Genomic DNA, 22,459 nt, shown 5'->3' on the forward strand with positions numbered 1-22,459 from the left:
TATACTCTTTGTACATCAGATAATGTATATGTAACCCTTATCACAAGGCCTCCCATATAGTAGGCCTAGAAATGATAGAGCAGGCACAGTCATTTAACACCTATTTGTTGAGTACCTACCACATTCTAGGAGCTGGAAATAAAGATATAAAAGATTTGACCCCGCCCACAAAGTGTTTGAACTCTTGACTGATAAATCAAAGAGTAGAGTAGAGTGTAAAATGAAAAGCAATATGCTTAGCCCTGGCCAGAGATGGTTGGTTAGAGCATCATCCCAAAGCACAGAGGTTGCTGGTTCAATCCCCAGTCAGGGCACATACAGGAACAGATTGATGTTCCTGTCTCTCTCTCTCCCTTCCTCTCATGGCACCGGGGCCGATGCATTCAGACCAATTGAGCCATGGCTGTGGGAGGAGAAGTGAGAGGAAGAGGGGGGAGAGGGGCAAGGGAGAGGTTGAGAAGCAGATGGTTGCTTCTTTGTGCACCATAAAATGAACCCAGGACATCCACATGCTGGGCTGACACTCTTATCACTGAGCCAACTTGCCAGGCCCTTAAACCCAGAAGTCTTGACTTGGTCTTAACAGGGGATGGAAAGTCAAGAAATGTTTTGAGGCCCTGGCCGGTTGGCTCAGCCGTGGAGCGTCGGCCTGGCATGCGGGGGACCCGGGTTCGATTCCCGGCCAGGGCACATAGGAGAGGCGCCCATTTGCTTCTCCACCCCCCCTTCCTCTCTGTCTCTCTCTTCTCCTCCCGCATCCAAGGCTCCATTGGAGCAAGGATGGCCCGGGCGCTGGGGATGGCTCCTTGGCAGCTGCCCCAAGCGCTGGAGTGGCTCTGATCGTGGCAGAGCGATGCCCCCTGGTGGGCAGAGCGTCGCCCCTGGTGGGCGTGCTAGGTGGATCCCGGTCGGGCGCATGCGGGAGTCTGTCTGACTGTCTCTCCCCGTTTCCAGCTTCAGAAAAATACAAAAAAAAAAAAAAAAAAAGAAATGTTTTGAGTAAGGGAATCATAAAGAATACACTAGCAGCCAAGTGGCGTGTGGGGTGAAGGGGGGCCAGGGAGGAGGGGAGTTTCACAGGAAACTGTTGAACCATAGGGTAAGAGGCCATGAGTCTACCTAGTGGCTTGGCAGAGGGAGCCTAGGGCCAAGCAGGTGAATCTGTGAGAGATGTAGAAGATAGAATCTCAGGTACTTGGCCCTGATTAGATAGGATGGGGGGAGTGGGCAGGGAGAGGCAAGTCCACTGTTTCTCTGCCTCTCCTCCCTCCCCTGGTTTCTGTTTTCTCAGCTCTGATGCCATAGGTGATGACTCATCCACTCCACCCATTTCTGCAGTCTGCTAGAGAATAGGAAAATCAGAGGGGACAAGGGGACCCCAGAGTCACCTTCCCTACCCCTTTAGAAATGGCGGAGGAGGGCAGGGAGTCGGATGGTTTGGGTGCTTTTTGAACCCCATCGTAAACTCTGCTCCTGGTTAAGTGTCCCACCTCCTCCACTAAGCCCTGGCGTCTGTCTCCCAAGACAGGTCCAGCTACAGAAAAGATGAGCCTGGCCTGTGGTGGCACAGCGGAGAGAGCATCAACCTGGAACGCTGAGGTCACTGGTTCGAAACCCTGGGCTTGCCCGGTCAAGGCACATACAATAAGCCACCAATGAACAACTAAGGTGAAGCAACTATGAGTTGATACTTCTCTGTTCCCCTCTCCTCTCTCATAAAATCAATAAATAAAATCGTTTAAAAAGAAAAGATGGGGCCCAGGACAAAAGGATAATGTGGGGCCCCTGTCCAAAAATTATTAAGAATGTCACGATGCTTACAGCAGCGTGTTAAAGCAAGCACAGGGTGCTTCTAAGCAGGGTCCCTGGGTGACAGGTACGTGACAGCACAGGTGGAATGCACCCCTAAATCTGGTCTTGTCCCCAGGCCTCAAGCTCACAGGGAATGGAATAGAGTGGGGCAGAGGGCTCTGATGAACTTACCTAGAGGCCCTGAGGTCAGAGTTGGGTAATCAAACTCTGCCTAAGGCGCCAAGATGCCTAGCAGACAAGACTGGGCTGCAGGGATGAGGTCCTAGAGCACCACGCGTGGGAAGGGCTGGGCTGCCTGATTCACTCGGGAGGACTGCCAGCTTCAGCCAGCTTCAGAAGCTGAGCCCTGAATTAACCAGTCAGCTGTTCCCCTCCTGTCCTGGGGGAATCCTGTCCTGGGGGGTGTCTTTCCGGAATGTGGAGTGTGGAAGAAAAGTGATACAGAATTTGAACCTTGAGAATTATTCAAATTGATGTAGATTGATCAGGAAATCAGGAGCACTGCCCCTCTCTTCCTCCCTCTTCCTGACTTGGTCATTTCACTGCTCAGGATCACCAGAATTTTAACCGTCCAGGCTCTGCTTGGTGGCCTCGCACCCTTGGCCCTCCCTTCTGGGCCCCAGCCTGAGTTGCTGATGTTCTCCAAGTTCCATTTTTAGTATCTTATTTTGATCCATGCAGCCATCTGGAGCAGTGTCACCTACTTTTGTAGTATCAGCAGCCACTTCTTAGTGATTCTCAACAGGGCTCAAGGGAAGGGTGGGGGGAAGCCTAGGGGAATCATCTAGAGTCACCGGTGGAAAGGACTTTCTAATTGGTGACACCACCATTTAATTGGTGACACCACCATTCAGTCATCTCAGAAAGAAACTTGAAGTCTCCAACATTCAATCTATCTCTAAACCCTGAAAAATTTACTTCCTAATTATCTCTCTAATTTCTCACCTTGTCTGTTCTTCCTTTTTTCTTTCCTTTTCCACAGAGACAGAGAGAGAGAGAGAGAGTCAGAGAGAGGGATAGATAGGAACAGACAGACAGGAACGGAGAGAGATGAGAAGCAGCAATCATCAATTTCTCGTTGCGACATTGATTGCTTTCTCACATGTGCCTTGACCATGCGGCTACAGTGGACCGAGTAATCCCTTGCTTGAGCCAGCGACTTTGGGTCCAAACTGGTGAAGTTTGCTCAAACCAGATGAGCCCGCGCTCAAGCTGGCGATCTCAGGGTCTCGAACCTGGGTCCTCCGCATCCGCTTTATCCACTGCACCACCGCCTGGTCAGGCTCACCTTGTCTGTTTTTAACCCACTGTTTTTTGTTTGTTTGTTTGTTTGTTTTATCTGAAGTTGGAAACGGGGAGGCAGTCAGACCCCTTCCACCGACCGGGATCCACCCAGCATGCCCACCAGGGGGCGATGCTCTGCCCATCTGGGGCATCGCTCTGTTGCAACCAGAGCCATTCTAGTGCCTGAGGCAGAGGCCATGAAGCCGTCCTCAGTGCCCGGGCCAACTTTGCTCCAGTGGAGCCTTGGCTGCGAGAGGGGAAGAGAGAGACAGAGAGGAAGGAGAGGGGGAGGGGTGGAGAAGCAGATGGGCGCTTCTCCTGTGTGCCCTGACCAGGAATCGAACCCGGGACTCCTGCACGCCAGGCCGATGCTCTACCACTGAGCCAACTGGCCAGAGCCCTTAACCCACTGATTTGATTCAGTTCCTAATCCCCTCTGAGTGCCAGAATGCCAGTGATTCCACTGTCTATGGGAAGTAGCCTTCTCAGGGGTGGCACTGAGGGTCAGCAGGGAAAGGAATTCCTTCCTCTCTGATTCCTGGGAAGCAGGTAAGGTTCTGGCCAGGTGATCAGGTCTTAGAGGACTGAAGACAAAGGTATTTGGAGAGAGCTATGTGGCTGGCCCCCTAGGGTGAGCTCAGAGACTGAAAACATTCAAGTGTCATAAGTAAGTTTCCCAGAAACCTTTCCGCACAAGAGGCTCTTTATAATCTCACTGGGCTGAGTGGAGCTCATGAAACAAAGCGGCCAGAGAGGCCAGAATAGAGCTTAGGCACGAGGGGACAAGCGTGGGCTGTGCTGCATCGAGGCCAGTGCAACTCCACCCATGAGCCAGCAACCGTGACAACCCTAAGCCGCTCATATAACACCAGACCTCAAGACAGCCAGCCAGTTCTCTGGTGGCAGGTTGGTGGAAGGGACAGACAGTTGTCACTGGACCAGGCACGTACTCAGGAATTGGATTTGTGTTTCTTTCTTGTCGTGTCCCTGCCAACAGTGCCATCTATGGACCTATGGCATGTGAGGGCCACAGTATCCTAGACCATCCTGTCAGAAGCTCTTCCCAGCAAAAATACATAAGAAACGAATAAGTGTAATGTGGATCCTGAAACAGAAAGATGATAGGAGTGGAAAAGCTTGGGAAATTCAAATAAAATGTCTGGAGCTTAGTTCGTAGTGTTGTATCAATGTTAATTCCTTAGTTTTCATAAAAGTATCATGGTCGTGTAAGATAGTAACATTAGGGGAAGCTGGGTGAAAGACATATGAGAACTCTGCACTAGATATGCAACCCTATGTAAATCTAAAATTATTTCAAAATAAAACTGCTGAATTTTTAAAAAGAAGTGAGGCAAGGGGCTAATGTGGACAGGACTTGCTGATCTAGCCATGTGCCCATCATCTGGAAGCTGGTGGCCTTAATAGAACGATGGACTGGCCTGGGGAAGCCCCGGTCTGGTGTCAGCTAGGAGACACTACTTTGCAAAGCTGAGGTGCGGTCAGAAGGCTGCTGGATGTGCTCTGCACTAGACCAGTAACAGCAGACGGTGCTTTTATCTCGGGGCTGAAACCTCAAGGATGAGATGGCGGTGGGGATGGCTGGCTTAGATTACATCAGCGACCCGCTCTAACGGCAATCATTCTCATCCTCTCAACTTGCTAATGTGGCGGTCTGAGCAGGCAAGGAAGAAACACTGTTAAGTTTGTTTTCAGATATGTACTGGCTTTCAATCTTATCTAGTAATCTCCCAAGCCAGAAACTTGGACTTCGTCCATGACAAGTCCCTCTCCCTCACCCTTCCCTCATCAGATGACTAGACCCGAAAACTTTATTTCCCAAAGCACTCTTCACCCATCTCCCTTTCGTGATTTATGGCCTCCGCCCTAATTTTTTTCCCCTGATCTAACAATCATTTCCACGTCCCTCTGCCTCTGCTTTCCCCTTTCAATCTGATTAAAAGCCAATTTCCTTCTAAGTGCAACCATCAACACTCACCTCTAGCAGTTAAGGCTGTTTAGTACAGCAAACAAGACCCCTCGGGGAAAAAAAATAGCCCTGGCTGGTTGGCTCAGTGGTAGAGCGTCGGCCTGGCGTGCAGGAGTCTCAGGTTCGATTCCCCGCCAGGGCACACAGGAAAGGCGCCCATCTGCCTCTCCATCCCTCCCCCTCTCCTTCCTCTCTGTCTCTCTCTTCCCCTCCGCAGCGAGGCTCCATTGGAGCAAGGATGACCTGGGCGCTGGGGATGGCTCCTTGGCCTCTGCCCCAGGCACTAGAGTGGCTCTGGTCGCAACAAAGCGACGCCCTGGAGGGGCAGAGCATCGCCCCCTGGTGGGCAGAGCGTCGCCCTCTGGTGGGCGTGCCGGGTGGATCCCCGTCGGGTGCATGCGGGAGTCTGTCTGACTGTCTCTCCCCGTTTCCAGCTTCAGAAAAATACAAAAGAAAAAATAAATAAATAAATAAGACCCCTTGGGGCACCCCAGCCCCCTTCCTTAGCAACAAATTCTAGGCCTATCTCTTTTTTTTTTTAACAAAGAGTCAGAGAGAGGGATAGATAGGGACAGACAGACCAGAACGAAGAGAGATGAGAAGCATCAATCATTAGTTTTTCATTGCGACACCTTAGTTGTTCATTGATTGCTTTCTCATATGTGTCTTGACCATGGGGCTACAGCAGACCGAGTAATCCCTTGCTCGAGTCAGCGACCTTGGGTCCAAGCTAGTGAGCTTTGCTCAAACCAGATGAGCCTGCGCTCAAGCTGGCGGCCTCAGGGTCTCGAACCTGGGTCTTCTGCATCCCAGTCCAACAACTCTATCCACTGCGCCACCACCTGGTCAAGTTAGGTCTATCTCTTGACATTCCAACAACTCCAATCTGATAGATGTTTGGATTCAATCCCTTCAGATTAAAAGCCTCTGTTTATAATGCACCTTCTACCAGATTTGCCATCTATCTGCCCACCTACAACTTGACTCTTTAAAACTCAGCTCAGGACATCGTGTCCTTCTAGGGGCCTTTGCTCCAGCCCCCCAGGATGCGGCACACCCATGCAGCTGGATTAGGTAGCCCCCCTATGGGTCCCCGTCAGACCCCACACAGACCTCTTTGACGTTGCACCGAACGCACTGTTATGAGTGTATGTCTGTGGCTCCTTTGGATGATAATCGCTCTGCTAAAAAGGCCCAGAAATCAGTCTCTCCCTCATTATAACCTCCAGCCCCTCGTGAGATCCATCCTCCCTCCTGCTTATCAAAGCCTCTCTCTCCACTACGCAAATACCTTCCTGGGCTTTGCATTGACGTGAGGGTGAAGAAGAAAGTTCTTACCTGACCTTCAAGCAAAGTCCTTGAACATGTGACCCTGTCTCCCTCTCCAGCCTCATGTTTACCCTCTTCCTGCTCTGCCCTTGTCCCCACTGCCCTGCCACAGCTCGGGTTATCTTTTCATTGCCCTGAGTGTCTGTCTGCGGGCTGTGTGTGTCCAACCCGCCTCGAGTGTCCTTTCCCCAGAGTAACACTCACTGGTTTAACCGTAGACTCTTTGTTCCATGCCTTCTCTGCTAAAACTCCATGAAAATAGGAGACACGTTAGTCTTGCTCACTCTTCTATCTCCGACGCCCAAAGCACAATAGACCCTCGGCCATATGAAATGAATCATGAAACCATGACTTTACAAACTTTTTGTTATCAGGACATCTGGAGTGATCTAAATGACTAGAAGGAAGACCACAGGAGCGGACACGAGATGGGGAAAGAGGACCTCCCCACTCCAGCCCTCAACCCACACCATCCTGTTGGAAATGCTGGTTCCTAAGAAGAGAGTGGAGGGGAAAATGGAAGAGGTTCTAAGGAGGGGTAAATGTCTCCTAAAGCCTGCCCGCCGGGGTCTCAAGGTATTGCAGGCGCTTCAGACCCCAGCACTCATGGGGCCAACTGCTAAACTAAGGAAGATCAGACTGTTTCCAAGTGGGGTCAACAGGGACCCAACAGGGGGAGGAGGTAATGGCAGAAAAAAGTCAAAAGTAGGGTTGGGAAATGGATTCTCAATGCATACAGCTGATATCCTTACTCATTCTGTGACCAGGAGGAGGCGGAAATTCACTGGTTCCCTGGGAGTCCCCGGGGAAGCTGGCTCTGGGTAAGGAGTGGGGCTGAGGGGGAACAGACGGACAGGGTGGGGCTCTGAGGCCATCAGCTTATCACACAAGTGCCCTTCTCTTTGAAGGGGTTCTTGTCCTCGGGGATGCCCCTGAGAAGAGGGTCGCTGCCTGCTTGCGCCTCCACGTAGTCCTTGATTTCCTTTCCTGTCTTGGAGATCTGCGAGAAAGCAGAGCAAGGGTCCAACCCTGGTTTGTTGCTCAGGATCCATGACTTGGTCAGTCCCAAGGAAACAGACTTCCGGACAGGGTGGAGACAGTGGCCAGAGAGGAGACAGGTGAAAGAGACAGGCCAGCGTGAGAGGGGTGTGAGCTCCTTGGCCAAAACCTCTAAGCCTGACTTACCTGTACGGGGTGTTGGGCCAGGTGCAGCCAGAGACCGGGCTTGGGCAGCTCGGAGGTTCTCTGTGTGCCTCCATGGGGTCAAAGCCCAGCTCCGTCCACGCGTTACCCCATCCCAGCACCTCCTGCTCCTACTGCCCTGGAGAGGTCCCACTGCCCCATGGTCCATCCCTTCCTCCTTTCAGTCCCAGCTCCACGAGGAATAGAAAGGGATGGAGAAGAGGGATCGGGGAGGGAAGAGGAGGCTCACCAGAGCTCTTGGGCTCTTCACTTCCTTCTTCAGCTGTTCCACCTCCATCCTCAACAGCTCCTTCTCGCTGAGTTCCTGGGCCATCCTGCCCTGGAGAGACCTGGTCCTAGAAAGGATTTTGTGGCCAGAGTTGCAAATCCCCTGGGATCCCCCAGCTCCCTCCTCTGCACTCTCTACGCCTCAGCTCCTACCTTCTTCCCTGCCACGTTCCTCAGCTCAGGCCCCTCATTGCTCCCCAGACGTTCGCTGCATCCTCCCCACCCCACCTCCGTCATGAGTCTAGGCTCAGGAGAAGAGGATGCTCCCAATCTGATGGGGGAGGCACAGTCTCTGCCCTCAGATAAGGACCTGTCTATGGGGGAAACAGGAATCAGAGCATGGGGAAGGGAGAGAAAAAGTTTCCTTCGGTGAGGGAAATTTGGGAAGCAAAGTTATTGCTGCACAAACTACACAGGTAGAAGTTTTAAGGAAACGCCAGGTCCTGTCACGGGAGAGGGAACCCTCATGGTTAAGAGAAGGGCTCTGGAGCCTGTCATACTCCAGCTGTGATCCCTGTGGCTTTCAAACTGTGTGGCCTTAGGCAAGTCATTCAACCTCCCTGAGTCTTAGTTTCCCCATCTGCAAAATGGGTATAATAATAGTACCCATTTTATACGAGTATTGTAAGTACTAGAAAAAATGCATATAAAAAGTACATATAAAATATTTCAATACACTGCCTGGCATGTAACGAACACAATGCATTTATTATATTACTATTATTATCATCATCAATATTATCATTGCACAGTTATCAGGAAGACCTGTCTGGTGTCTAACCTCAACAATTCTAAGACGAGATCCCAGCCCAGGACAACCCCAGCCCCTCTCACCTGCCAAGAAAGAGCGTGCACTTCAAGCCACTTGTGCCCAACCCGGACAAGATGGTGTTTGAGCCTCCCAGCTCCTCCTCAGCTGAAAGTCTTTGGATAAAGCAGATGGTTTGGAAGCCCAAATCTCTGAAGCCTAAGCTGATCATAGGCTCAAGGTTCTAAGCCCACCCATCGGCTTGAGCTTACATGCTCTCACTGCTACCAGAGCAGATACCCTGTCTCCTGCGTGAGTCCCACTCCTTTAGTGACCCCTGTGCCTTACAGCCTATTTCCCCAGTTCTCACTCTCCAGCCCTACTTGTTCCCCTCCTCGGGCCTTCTCTCCCAAGCCCTCTCCTCCCCTACCTCTGAGTCTGCCCTAGGGCGATTCTTCCCAATGAGGCCGGTCCCGGACCGGGCCCTAACTTCCCACTCACGGAGCCTTTGTGTCCCTGCCTTGGAGCCTCCCAATTTCACTTTGTAAGGTTCTCCCAGCTCACTCTCCATTCACTCGTTTGATAAAAGTGTCCTCGCCTAGGATGCTGTGTCAGTTAGCATTGGAGCCATGGTCACCTCTAAGAGCCATGACCATGCTTCCTTGCCTCCTTCTGAGCCCCGGGGGTGGGTCCCCTCGGCAGTCTCCCTTTGGGAACATCTCCTGAACTTCCTGTTGGTTTCCTCCCAGGACCACCCAGGAGGACAGACACTGAGCTGTACTCAGGCTGATGCCTGTCCAATGACAAGGGAACCCTCTCAAGGTACAGATGTTAAGGGACCAACATGGGTAGTAAGCGACCCTCTTTTCCTCCTGCCTCTAGGATGACAGACTGGGTGCTGGGAGGGGCAGGAAGGAGACCCGGGATCCATTCTAACTTCCCCTGCTCCAGGATCTCTAAGAATTTGAGATCAGGACGAGACCCTGGACGCCATCTAGCCTTCTCTGTTAATGTAGGAAACAGAGTACGATCCCTACCTCCTGAGGCTGGCTCGGTGCTCGGTCCACCGCTGCTTCCTGAACCCGACCAGTTCTTCTGGAACTTGAACCCGGTGCGTCTCAAAGCCAAGTCCTTCCTGTTGTCTGATCTGAGTCCGTCACACTACACTTGGTCCACTTCCCCTCCTCCTGCCTCCATCGGGCACAGAGCATGCACACCAGACCTCACCGCCTGTAACCCCGCAGAGGCTTGACAACACCTCTCAGCGGACCTCCGGCTGTATCTCCCCGGTGTCCGGCCTGGCTCCTCTTGCAGCTGCATTGTCTGTTTTCCATTGTTGCTGCTTCGCCACCCTCCACGCCCCAGCATGATTGGTCTCCATATCCTCTCCACCCTCCACTCTCCTGTCTCTTAGTGACTCATCCTTGGGCTTCCCAAGGAAGCCCCCACCCTCTGCCCTTTCCTCCTTTCCATGAGTGGAAAATCCACCCCCCCCTCCCAGAGCAGGCCAGTCCCCCTTCCTCCACAACCCCCCGCCCCAGCGGTTTCCTCTCCGGGCCCAGGGAGCAATCACAGACGCCCCGACCTTGGCTTCCTCTGCTGAGCGGGATTGGGGGACTGGGCCCCCACAGGGGCCATTGGCTTCCCCCTCCGTCCTGACAGGGGACAGAAAAGCGCAGGCCCAGGGAGCAGGGACGGACTTCCTCTTGTCCCGGAATGAGCATGCCTGCCCTTTGCAAGCAGGTTCGGGTCTCTCACGAAGAGGAAACCAAAAGCAGTGAGAGGGAGGGAAGGCAGAGCGACCAATCAAGGGCAGGGTGAGGCACGAAACCAGCGGCTCCCTGGGGAGCCCTTCAGAGACTGGGGGCCATGGCGGAGCTGCAGCAGCTGCAGGAGTTTGAGATCCCCACGGGCCGGGAGGCTCTGCGGGGCAACCACAGTGCCCTGTTGCGAGTTGCCGATTACTGCGAAAACAACTACGTGCAGGTAGGCAGAGTGGGCACAGGCCCCGACACCCCAGCCCCAAGAGGGACCCTGGGCACAGCCATCCCAGGGCAAGGCCATGAGGCCATCCTGACAGATGCTTGTCTTGGGCTTTGGCTGAGAAAGCCTCTCACTCTAGGCCTCAGCTTCAACCCAGACCCCCAGTTTAACCGGGACTCCATGCTATCCAAGCCCCCACTGGGTCCCTTCTCTCCCAAAGCTCTGATGTCCTGGCAGCATTATCCCATCCCGTGAGCAGGCCTTATTCTGGATCCATCTCCTCCCCAGCCTCCTTCTCAAACCCACAGGCCCAAAGACTTGTCCTCACACAGAGGTTGGTGCCATCATTCCTTTTTCAGGCTGGCTCTAGGTGAGACTTCTAAAGGACTTCCCAAACATGGTAGTGAACTTGAGATGGACCAGGGAGGGAGAGAGAGCAGAGAGACAGAGAGACGGCAGCCAAGGCTAAGTCAAAGAGAGGGGCTCAGACACAGAGGCCAGGGGATGAACAACGTGACTATAGGAAGCAGGCTACCAGACAAAGACGAGGTTATCGTGGCTTTCATAGCAGTTTGCTAAATTGTGTGGTTGTCCCAGGACTTAGCACGTGGATTCCTATTCCTGGATCAAGGGAGGAGGGATGAGAAAAACTTAATAATGACTGAACACCTCTGTTATTGCATCAATCCTGATGTCCACCTTGTGAGACAATACTATTATTCCTATCTCATATGTGAGGACACAGCAGCGCAGGGAGATGAGGTGACCTGCTTAAGGTCGCACGGCTTAGAGACAGTAGAGCCAGGCATCAGCCCAGGCCAGCCGACTTCTGAACCTGAGCGCTCTGCCTTCCCGCCTCCCTGACGCGCCGTGTGACTTTAAGACAATTTATTTGCACTCTGTCTGCAGTTTCCTCAGCTCCCTTAAGAGCTACAGGCTAGCCCTATTATCCCTTGGGCAAAATTTCATTTGTCTAACCTGTCTGAACCAAACTGTGAGATGAGGCACAGGGACCTCCCAGATTTACAAGAGTGTTGAGAAATAATAATAATTAAACGAGCCAGTGTTTATGGAAAAATGGCAGGCAATTTGGGAGGGGGGTTGCCATCTCTCCTTGAAAATGGCAGATTAAAGAGAGTCAATGGTACGAACAGTTAGAAGGCCCTGCCCCCTTTCTTTGGGCAGGTGGGTTGCCTCCTCCAGTCCCCACCCCAGTCCTGTGAGGAGAGAACCACTTCCTCTTACAGCCGCGAGGCAAAGGTTCAGAAAGGTTAACTCACTTTCCCAAGCTTGGCCAGCTGGTGGCAGAACCTGGATTCAAGCCCATAACTCTGACTCCTTTAGTTGGAAACAGTACTCAGGGCCCTGGCCCTGGTTAGCTCAGTTAGTTAGAGCATCCTCCCAACATACCAAGGTTGGGGGTTTGATCCCTGGTCAGGGCAAACACAAGAATCAACCAATGAATGCATAAATAAGTGGAACAACAAATCGGTGTTCCTCTCTCTCTGTCTAAAATTGATCAGTAAAAAAAAAAAATATATATATATATATATATATATATATATTTTTTTTTTTTAATTTAAAAAAGAAAAGAAAAGAAAACACAACTCAGGTCATCTGGCTGGGTAGCCGCTGAATGGCTTGTAAGCCAGCTGCATTCTCACAGCACCGGCAGGCACGCTTCTCCTGCTGACAAGGATGGAAGTTGTGTCCCCATTCTTCCTTCAATAACTTCTGCACATCTCAACGCACTTTCAGTGGCTTCTCATCTGCACATAGTGTACACAGGATTTGGGGGCACAAAGACCTGAGTCCAATTTCCAACTCTGCCAGCTACCGACTATTGGACCTCTGGCAAGTTTCTCTCTGACACTTCACATGGGTTAAATGTGATACTGTGTGGAAGCATTTAGCCCAGTGCCTGCCCCTTAGTAAGAAGGCCAGGATAAATGGCAGCTATTTCTATCATCATCATCATTCATCAGGAGGATGAGACACATGTAGGTAAGTCAGTTCTAGCAAGGTGGAGCAGCCCTTGCAGAACACCCAGGGCACAGGAACGCCCAGGGCACAGGAACGCCCAGGGCATAGGAATGCCTAGGGCAGAGGAACATCCAGGGCAGAGGAACATCCAGGGCACAGGAACGTCCAGGGCACAGGGACGCCCAGGGCACAGGAACGCCCAGGGCACAGGGACGCCCAGGGCACAGGGACGTCCAGGGCACAGGAACGCCCAGGGCACAGGGACGCCCAGGGCACAGGGACGCCCAGGGCATAGGAACGTCCAGGGCACAGGAACACCCAGGGCACAGGAAGCTCTGGTCCAAGTCGACATCCCTGCACTCCTGCTTCCTTCATGCAGAATGCTAACTATGAGACCAAAAGACCAACTACCTTTTCTGGCCTCTCTGAGGATTTTTGTCAGAAAAACAAATGCCTGGGAAGGGTTTGGATGACTTCTCAGAACTGATCTTCAACACGGTCTGGTTCCCAGGTCCTGGGTCTGCCCCCAACCCTCTTCCTCCACCCAAACAGCTGGCAGGAAACCCATGGGCGGACGGGGAGGGCAGGCTAGAGTCAACTGCAGAGTTCTCCGTCAGGGTCCATGGAGTGTACAGACAGGGTCATTTGCATGATAAATAAGCAGTCAGTCATGAAAATAGATCCCAAACCCTTGACCTCCAGGCTTAACTTTGGTCTAAGACCAAAGCCAGGGGTTAGTAGGCATCCAGGCTCCAGCCTTCCCGAGCTGGGCCTGAGCAGACACTTTTCCTATTTATTTAGGCTGATGAGAGAAATCCAGTGATGAATTCCTCATGCCAGTCCAAGGAGGGTACAGTACAGGAGAGCTGAGCTAAGAAATCTGGGTGGAGCCCTGGCTGGCTAGCTCCATTCGTTGGGGCATCATCCTGACACACAAAGGTTGTGGGTTTGATCCCCCGTCAGGGCACATACAGGAAAAGGATGATGTTTCTGTCTCTCTGTCTCCCTCCCGTCCTCTGTCTCTCTAAAATTAATAAATAAATAAATTTTAAAAAGGATAAGAAATCTGGGTGGAGACCAAAGGAGTACTCTCTGCTCCATCTGGGCCTTCACCTCCTCACCTATTAAAAGAAGATCTTGGGCCTGGCCGGTTGGCTCAGTGGTAGAGCGTAGGCCTGGCGTGCGGGAGTCCCAGGTTAGATTCCCGGCCAGGGCACACAGGAGAAGCGCCCATCTGCTTCTCCACCCCTCCCCCTCCCCTTCCTCTCTGTCTCTCTCTTCCCCTCCCGCAACCAAGGCTCCATTGGAGCAAAGTTGGCCCGGGCGCTGAGGATGGCTCTGTGGCCTCTGCCTCAGGTGCTAGAATGGCTCTGGTTGCAACAGAGTGATGCCCCAGATGGGCAGAGCATCGCCTCCTGGTGGGCTTGCCTGGTGGATCCCAGTCGGGTGCATGCGGGAGTCTGTCTGACTGCCTCCCCATTTCCAACTTCAGAAAAATACAAAAAGAAAAAGAAAAAAAAAAGATCTTGAACTAGAACAAGACCTGTTATCCTTTACATCCTGGGTTGATGGCTTTGCCTTTCTTATTTTTTTTTTAAATTTATTTATTTTTTACAGAGACAGAGAGTGAGTCAGAGAGAGGGATAGACAGGGACAGACAGACAGGAACGGAGAGAGATGAGAAGCATCAATCATTAGTTTTTCATTGCGCGTTGCAACACCTTAGTTGTTCATTGATTGCTTTCTCATATGTGCCTTGACCGCGGGCCTTCAGCAGACCGAGCAACCCCTTGCTGGAGCCAGTGACCTTGGGCTCAAGCTGGTGGGCTTTTGCTCAAACCAGATGAACTCAAGCTGGCAACCTCGGGGTTTTGAACCCGGGTCCTCTGCATCCCAGTCTGATGCTCTATCCACTGCACCACCGCCCGGTCAGGCGCCTTTTTTATTTTTTAAGATACTTGATCACATATGCAGATGAAGTTTAAGTTGCACGAACTTGAGCAGGGAGGATTGCTGAGAGGAATAACACAGGAGGAGCGGCTCAGAGGTTCTGGGTCTGCCCTTCAACTCCAGCCTGACTCAAGCTGCAGCGGAGGCACCCAGATCTCTCTCAGCACCCTGCCCTGACAGGCTCCAGGTCTGTTCTCCACGGAGCAGCCTTGAGGGGCGCCTGAGTGCTGAGACCCCACGGTGCGGCCTTGCCTGTCCCGGACTTACCTCCCCACCGCCCCCACAAAGGCACGGGCTAGAAGGCGGTAACTCCGTGACCGCGACCTGACCAGGGAGGAGGAAGCTGTCTGGGGAGCCAATGACCAGAAGTTTTGCCCAGCCCCCACAGTCTGATCTGGGATTGAAAAGACTCCCTCTTCTGTCTTAAGCCACTCCCTGCCCACCCCCTGGCACAGTGCCTGGCATACAGTGGGAAGATGCCCAGCAAGTATTTTGGTTTACATTAAACCCATTAATTAACTCAAAAGTGCATATTTATTATGGTCTGTGTCGGGGACCCTATACCAGGATGGGACAGAGAATAAAACAGACAAGCACCCTGCCCTCACTGTACTTACATTTTAGCGTGTGTGTGTGTGTGTGTGTGTGTGTGTGTGTGTGTGGAGGGAGTAGCTAATAGAGTGAATAAACAATTGCTGATAGTGCTAACTGCTTTAAAGAGAATATATTAGTGTAAATATATTAGAGAGTCAATACAGAAGTGGGCTGGGAAAAACAAAGGGTGGTGAGGGAAGGTATCTCTGAGGAGCTGAAACTTAATAATTAGAAGAATTCTGCTTGATTGGGCAGTGGTGCAGTGGATAGAGTGTCAAACTGGGATGCGGAGGACCCAGGTTCGAGGCCCCGAGGTTGCCAGCTTGAACGCGGGCTCATCTGGTTTGAGCAAAGCTCACCAGCTTGGACCCAAGGTCGGTGGCTCGAGCAAGGGGTTACTCGGTCTGCTGCAGCCCCACGGTCAAGGCACATATGAGGGAGCAATTGAACAACTAAGGTGTCGCAACAAAATGCTAATGATCGATGCTTCTCATCTCTCTCCGTTCCTGTCTATCTGTCCCTGTCTATCCCTCTCTCTGACTCTCTGACTCTCTCTCTGTCCCTGTAAAAGAAAAAAAAAATTAGAAGGATTCTAGAGAGAAGTACAAGTGCAAAGCCCCTGAGGCAGAGACAATCTTAGCTCGATCAGGAACAGTGTGGCTGAAAGGGAATAAGGGAGGGGGAGTGATAGGCGATGAGGATGAAGAGAAATCAGGACCCAGCCATGTGGGGTCCTATAAAGGCCATGGTTAGAAGTTTGGATTTCATTCCCTAACTATTGGAGGGAATGAATGAATGAATGAATGAATGAGGTTACTGTCTTTGGACCTCAGTTCCCTATCCCTAAACCCCAAACCTGCAGATTGGAGCTAAACAAAGAGCACAAGAGTCACCTGCGGAGTTTTTAAAACTACAGACTCACTTGTCCTGGCCGGTTGGCTCAGCGGTAGAGCGTCGGCCTGGTGTGCGGGGGACCCGGGTTCGTTTCCCGGCCAGGGCACATAAGAGAAGCACCCATTTGCTTCTCCATCCCCATCCCCTCCTTCCTCTCTGTCTCTCTCTTCCCCTCCCGCAGCCAAGGCTCCATTGGAGCAAAGATGGCCCGGGCGCTGGGGATGGCTCCTTGGCCTCTGCCCCAGGCGCTAGAGTGGCTCTGGTCGCGGCAGAGCGACACCCCGGAGGGGCAGAGCGTCGCCCCTGGTGGGCGTGCAGGGTGGATCCCTGTCGGGTGCATGCGGGAGTCTGTCTGACTGTCTCTCCCCGTTTCCAGCTTCAGAAAAATACAAAAAATAAAATTAAAAAAAATTAAAACTACAGACTCACTCATCTACCTCACTCTCAGGGGATTCTAATTAGAAGGTCTGGGATGAGGGTCTGACATTGTTTGGTTGGTTTTAAGTTTGAGATCTCCTCCAGGCAGTATTGCCTTCTTTCCTCCTTTCTACTCTTCACCCTTTACCCGCCAAGAGGTCCTCAAGAAGGTAGGGGGTTAATCCTCAGCTTGACTGTTTGAGAAGGGGTATCTTCCCCTTCCCTTGCCCCCATTCCCTAGGGCTATAGATTTGCTTTTCTTTTTTTTTTTTTCTTCTTTTTTTTTTTTTTTTTGTATTTTTCTGAAGCTGGAAACGGGGAGAGACAGTCAGACAGACTCCCGCATGCGCCCGACCGGGATCCATCCGGCACGCCCCTGGGGGCGACGCTCTGCCCACCAGGGGCAATGCTCTGCCCCTCTGGGGCGTCGCTCTGTTGCGACCAGAGCCACTCTAGCGCCTGGGGCAGAAGCCAAGGAGCCATCCCCAGCGCCCGGGCCATCCCTGCTCCAATGGAGCCTCGGCTGCGGGAGGGGAAGAGAGAGACAGAGAGGAAGGGGGGGGGTGGAGAAGCAGATGGGCGCTTTTCCTATGTGCCCTGGCCGGGAATCGAACCCTGGTCCCCCGCACGCCAGGCCGACGCTCTACCGCTGAGCCAACCGGCCAGGGCCTAGATTTGCTTTTCTGATGTCCTTTGAGTCCCTTTCACTATAACATTCTTATGGAAACCACGTCAAACTTCTAAGGGTTGTTCCTCTTCCCAGTGCGAGCCCCACCTGTCCTGTACCCTCTCCCATCCCACCTGCCCACCAAGGAACAGAGGCCGGTGCTGGCCTCCGACCAGGGCTGTGTGTGTTTCAGGCCACAGACAAGCGGAAGGCGCTGGAGGAGACCATGGCCTTTACCACCCAGGCCCTGGCTAGCGTGGCCTATCAGGTGGGTAACCTGGCTGGACACACTTTGCGCATGTTCGACCTGCAGGCAGCCGCGTTGCGACAGGTGGAAGCCCGTGTGAGCACGCTGGGCCAGGTAAGGAGTCGGGGGAGGCCCCTCGCATCAGCCCCCAACTCTTCAGCCCCGCGTGGGCATTTTCTCCAGTAAAACTTTACTGACTGTTTCCACATCTAAATGCCTGACTCCACCACAGAAGCTTGGCAATTCCCAAGCGATGTGAACCTCCTTATCTTTGCACCTCTGTCTCCGTGCTGGGCTTGGCTTCCCTAAGAGACTAGGTACTCCCTGAAGGTACTTTCATTCTCTGAATTCTGTCCTGCATGGTAGAAAGCAGGCCCTACCAATCACAGCGGCTGCACAGTCCAGGAAAGAGGCAGAATGGACCCTGGTTCCATCTAAACACAGGCAATGATTTAATAAATGTCCTAGACCCAGAGTAGCATGCTTGGCAAGATTGTCTTTAGCCTTGGAAACACTGCCACCACCATACAGTGTCCTCCACCCGTCTCGCACACACACCCTCCGCTTTCCTTCCTGGATCCTTGGCTGAGAACTTAATTGCCCCATTAACTGAATGCACAGGTCTAGTTACACATCAGCTGGCCTGTGTGGCACCCCCGTCCGTGTTCAGTGCGGGGGTGTCTTTTCCTCTCATCCCAGCAGACAGTTCCTACCCGCTCAGTGCTGCATGTCTCTCCACAGAGCACCCTAAGAGGAAGTTCGTTCACTTATTTGTCCCTCGGAAGGGAGAGCTGATCCTGCCACAATTCCCAGCCGCCTCCACCGTCCCCCAGACGCCCCCAAGCCAGCCCAAAGCTTCAGTCTCTTCTCCACATCCCCAGGGAGGCTGTTTTCTCTTTTACTCTGGTTCCTGCTCAGCTAATAATAACCCCCATTCTCTTCCACCAGGAAGTTGCTCTAAAGCGGCTCCATCCTCCCCTGGCGACACTCTTCCCAAATGCTGTGTGGCCTTGGGGACAAAACTCACCCTGGACCTCATTGCCTCCCACAGTCCCCACCCCCAAAGTCTCTAACGTCTTCCTCCTTTAAGGGGAACAGCTCTGTATAGAGGCTCTCCCCACTGACTGTCACCTCGAATCCCGTCACGCAGATGGTGAACATGCATATGGAGAAGGTGGCCCGGAGGGAGATAGGCACCTTAGCCACTGTCCAGCAGCTGCCCCCTGGCCAGAAAATCATCGCCCCTGAAAGCCTACCTCCCCTTACGCCCTATGTCAGGAGACCGCTCAACTTCGCATGCCTGGATGACGTTGGCCATGGGATCAAGGTACAGACAGGGCCCCCCTTCCCCACAACCCCTTCCTCCTCTGCCTTGTGGCTCCCGTCTTTCCAGGCCCCCAGTTCTCTTCCATACCCATGTCTTTGTCCCAACCTGCGTCCCCCTTTCCGCCCCTCACTCCTGGAAGCCATCGCCCTAAGGAGGAGCCGCCTCCTTTAAAATTTTCCATGCCCCTCTCCAGAGCTGGCCTTTACCCTGCACTTAGACAATCTGCTGAGAGTGACATTTGGGCTGTGGGAGCTGGGCGTGGATGTGAAGGGCAAGGGAGGAAGGGCGGTTGTCGGGGTGTGCATGAGAATCGCTCCGGGCCACATGAGAGCAGCAACTTCCTCTGTCTGGAGGTTTGAGGTCACACACTGAGAAGTCACCCGGCGCTGCTGTTGGGCAAGAAGGGGGGGTGCGGACGCTCCAAGGGAACATGGCAAAGACCGGGAGCATGGGCCTTCTCTGCCCATCTCTTCTGGGAGGTGAGAGAGGACACATACCAGTATCCCATTTGATCGATTCCTGTCCCTACACTCCAACATTACCAGGTTAGATTAATTCTCATCTGTAGCTAAATGACCCCTCCCCCCATACCTTCTCACAGAGAAGGGGAAACCAAATTCCCTCTTTCTGTCACCAGGCCTCCCCACCCGCGAGTTCTTCGTGCTGTCCAACTTAAATGCTTTGTGATTCAGCCCAAGTCCCTTGGTGTGGTCCCTAGTGCAGTAGAGCAGGGGGCGTCATTCCCTGCATTCCCACTCGTGGGGAAATCGTAATGGAGCTTTTCTCCTGCACGTGGGTCTGCACCTTGTCGTTGGTACACTCTGCTCTAAATGTTCTGCTCCTCTCTGTCCTGGGCTCCCAAAGCCAGCTTCACAGGCCTGCCGTGGTGGGACATCTCTAAGTGTCACGGTCCCCTCCTTTCCCCACGCCCTCCTCAGCCCAGGCTGGGGCTGGGTCTGTCAGATAGGGACCACCACGCTGTCCGCCCAGATGCTTTGGGAGAGGGGTGCGAAGATGGGCGCTCTCAGGCGCCGAGGCCATGCAGAGGAAGTGGCCTTCAGACTGTGTCTGTGCTCTTGAGGTTTCCGCGGGGCCCGCGGCAGACTTGGGGCCCAGGCCACGAGCACGAGGGGCGGGCGGGGGAGGGGCTGGGAAGTGGAAGCGGGAACTTGCTGCGCCTGCCCGAGTCTCCCTCCCCCTTTCCTGTGGGATGAGGGGGTTACAGGGGAGCCCCCGGCGATGTCAGCCCAGCCCCCTGCTCCCCCGCAGGATCTGAGCACGCAGCTGTCGCGGACCGGGACCCTGTCTCGAAAGAGCATCAAGGCACCTGCCACACCCAGCTCTGCGGCTCTGGGGTGAGGCTGCGCCAAGGCCCACAGCCCCCTACGACCCTGAAACTATCCCCCACCCTCGCCTCCGCGCCCAGACTCCCTCCTCCCCGGCTGCTCCCTCCTGCCCGGATGGACCCCTGCTCGCAGCCTTCCTCCCCTCTGACAACACCGTCCCCATCCCCGCCCCAGGAGGCCGCCCCGGATCCCTGAGCCAGTGCAGCCCCCGGTGGTACCGGACGGCAAACTCTCCGCTGCCTCTTCTGCCTCTTCCCTGACCTCCGCCGGGTGAGTCCCACAAACCCAAGTGGGAGTGACCGTGGGCAGGAGAAGGGGGCGTTGAGAGGCCTCCCGCCAGCTGTCACGGTGACCACTGGGATCACAGAAGCCAGGTTTATGGTTGAGGGGCGGTGCCAGTTGGGGAAGGGGTCCTCCAAACTAGCTGAGCCTTGCTTTCTCTGGTCTCCAGCAGCGCCGAAGGTGTTGGTGGGGTCTCCACGACTAAGGGGCAGGCAGCACCCCTATTCCCCCCTCCTCCCGGCTCCATGGCCCCACTTCCTCCACCAGCCTCGGACATCTGCCTGCTGCCCCCTCCGCTGGAAGAACTGTCCCTACCCCCACCCGGTGAGGAGCTCCGCCTTCCCCTAGCTCACGTGGGGTCTCTCACCTCCCCAAACTCCTCCCTGCCCCTCTCGGCTCTAATCTGGCCCACCGCAGTGAACACTTTGTCCAAGGCAGGGCTAACCAAGGAAGTGGGCTAACAGAACTTAGCTCCTGCTTTATACCAGGCCTTGGATTCAAAGCTTCTCATCCATTTCCTCACTTAAACTTAACCCTAAGATCTTCCCATTTAACAGATGAAGAAGCTGAAGACGAGGTTAAGTGACTTGCCCAATGGCAGAGCCTGACTACCCTATCTTGTCCGAAGGTTCAGTGTTTACTGAGCACCTGCTCTGCCCTGGAGGCATTGTGGGACGATCGGGATGGGCAAGAGCAGGGGGAGGATGACACCAAGTGGGGAATCCTGGCGCCCTGCTCCTGAACAGCCGAGTTTTCCAGGGTGGGTGAAGAGGCTTTCCTGTGCCAACCTTGCAGCCTTTCTGCTTTCCCTCCCAGCCCCAGAGCTGCCTCTGCCCCTGGACCTGCCCCCTCCTCCAATCCTGGATCTAGATGAACTGGAAATGCCACCTCCGCCTCCACCAGGCTTTGGGTCCGAAGAGCCCGGCTGGGTCCCTGCTTCATACTTGGAGAAAGGTACTTGACTCCGGGAACTGAAGGACACCAGACCCCCCACCAGGGCCCCCACCGCTCTTCTACCCCAGAGGCATTCTGGTCTGTCCTCTTCCCCCATCCATTTTCTGAACTGAGCAAAATGTTCACCCAGTTGTTGTCCAGGACCAGGCTAGGAAGACAGCTTGCCTCTTCCCAGTATTAACCAAGCTGGGGCAGGGCCCGGGGCCTGGAAGAAGGCACCCCCTGCCCCACTACTTGCAGCCTTCTCCCTAGACGCTCCCCAGAATCCAGCGTGTGAGCCCCTGTACCCATGGCTGGGCAGGACGCTCATCTCACAGCACCCTCTCCTCCTGTCCTGCAGTGGTGACACTGTACCCATACACTGGCCAGAAGGACAACGAGCTCTCCTTCTCTGAGGGCACCGTCATCTGCATCACCCGCCGCTACTCCGATGGCTGGTGTGAAGGTGTCAGCTCGGAAGGGACTGGACTATTCCCGGGTAACTATGTGGAGCCCTGCTGCTGACACAGCCTGGGGCTCTCCGGGCTGCTGAGCACAGGCTCTCGGAGTGAACAGTGAGCCCCAGGCCAAAGCCAGCTCCAAGGTCAAGCAAAGATGGATTAGACCTGCCCATCTCTTGGGCTGCGAGCTGTGTCTGAACCTTCCCCTATTGTGGTGCGAAGGGGGCCTCGGGTGAGAGAGAGGATGTTCCCAGAGGCCTGCTGCACACAGGAAAGAACTGGAAGCCAAGGAGTCTGGTGATCTTGTCCACAGGACCCCTATTGCACAGAGGGTGGGGTCTCCAGCTGCAAGCGCCAACTTTTGAATAAAGCTCTGATGAACTCCTGATGACTGCCCTGCAGGCCTGGGGTGGGGGCAGAGATAGGAGGGGCCGAAAGGCACTTCAGTTCTAAGGCTCCTGCTAATTGAGCTGCCCTCTGCGTACCCCTAGCAGCATTCTCTCCCATCTGCTGGGGCCTCGCACGTGCCCTCTCTACTGAGCCCTCGATGCCCGCTGCGCCGCTGGGCTGCTCCCCGTTCTTTTGCCTGTAGTCTGTGTTCAGTCTCGCTCCTCAAGCTGGGCACTCCCGCCCAGAAGTGGAACTCCCTTTCAGCAGAGACCACCTCACCCTCACCCCTCAGATTGCGGCGCCAGAGACCTAAGCCTCCCCTTCTCCCTTCACCTCCTTTATCGCTCCAAAACAC

At 53.8% G+C, this 22,459-nt stretch overlaps 2 protein-coding genes across 6 annotated transcripts in view; one reads left to right on the forward strand and one right to left on the reverse strand.

The window, feature by feature from the left end:
• Nucleotides 1-6,778: 6,778 nt before the first annotated feature.
• On the reverse strand, nucleotides 6,779-10,020 carry GNGT2 (G protein subunit gamma transducin 2). 2 transcript variants are annotated; one of them, XM_066364515.1, is made up of 4 exons: nucleotides 9,668-10,007; nucleotides 8,717-8,806; nucleotides 7,845-7,950; nucleotides 6,779-7,412 (listed from the first exon to the last, which is right to left on the reverse strand). In XM_066364515.1, exons 3-4 carry the CDS (start codon nucleotides 7,926-7,928, stop codon nucleotides 7,287-7,289), a joined length of 210 nt encoding a protein of 69 aa, XP_066220612.1. In that variant the 5' UTR covers nucleotides 7,929-7,950; nucleotides 8,717-8,806; nucleotides 9,668-10,007; the 3' UTR covers nucleotides 6,779-7,286. The 2 variants fall into 2 exon arrangements, with proteins under 2 accessions (XP_066220612.1, XP_066220613.1); XM_066364516.1 differs by lacking the exon at nucleotides 8,717-8,806 and having other exon boundaries at nucleotides 9,668-10,020.
• Nucleotides 10,021-10,215: 195 nt separating this feature from the next.
• The window catches only part of ABI3 (ABI family member 3), a 523,965-nt gene continuing 511,721 nt past the window's right edge, over nucleotides 10,216-22,459 (forward strand). The window contains exons 1-8 of one of the 4 annotated variants that reach the window (XR_010748936.1): nucleotides 10,216-10,616; nucleotides 17,312-17,479; nucleotides 18,516-18,692; nucleotides 19,962-20,047; nucleotides 20,213-20,308; nucleotides 20,490-20,644; nucleotides 21,137-21,274; nucleotides 21,615-22,160. Coding sequence is in view for 1 of the 4 variants with exons in the window: in XM_066364510.1 (XP_066220607.1) it covers nucleotides 10,500-10,616; nucleotides 17,312-17,479; nucleotides 18,516-18,692; nucleotides 19,962-20,047; nucleotides 20,213-20,308; nucleotides 20,490-20,644; nucleotides 21,137-21,274; nucleotides 21,615-21,778 (1,101 nt within the window). In the remaining 3 variants the exon portion in view is untranslated. Of the gene's footprint in view, nucleotides 10,617-17,311; nucleotides 17,480-18,515; nucleotides 18,693-19,961; nucleotides 20,048-20,212; nucleotides 20,309-20,489; nucleotides 20,645-21,136; nucleotides 21,275-21,614; nucleotides 22,168-22,459 lie in introns of those variants that run through there. The other 3 variants (XR_010748937.1, XR_010748938.1, XM_066364510.1) reach the window with 3 other exon arrangements.

Source organism: Saccopteryx leptura, chromosome 2, assembly GCF_036850995.1.
Source record: "Saccopteryx leptura isolate mSacLep1 chromosome 2, mSacLep1_pri_phased_curated, whole genome shotgun sequence".
In the NCBI taxonomy this organism is placed as follows: domain Eukaryota; kingdom Metazoa; phylum Chordata; class Mammalia; order Chiroptera; family Emballonuridae; genus Saccopteryx; species Saccopteryx leptura.

Bases quoted from the DNA above. Each gene is read 5' to 3' on its own strand.
- GNGT2 (XM_066364516.1), bottom strand. From the start codon at position 7,928: ATGGCCCAGGAACTCAGCGAGAAGGAGCTGTTGAGGATGGAGGTGGAA. The intron at 7,413-7,844 runs GTGAGCCTCCTC...GCTTTCTCGCAG, and splicing joins TGAAGAGCCCAAGAGCTCTG to ATCTCCAAGACAGGAAAGGA.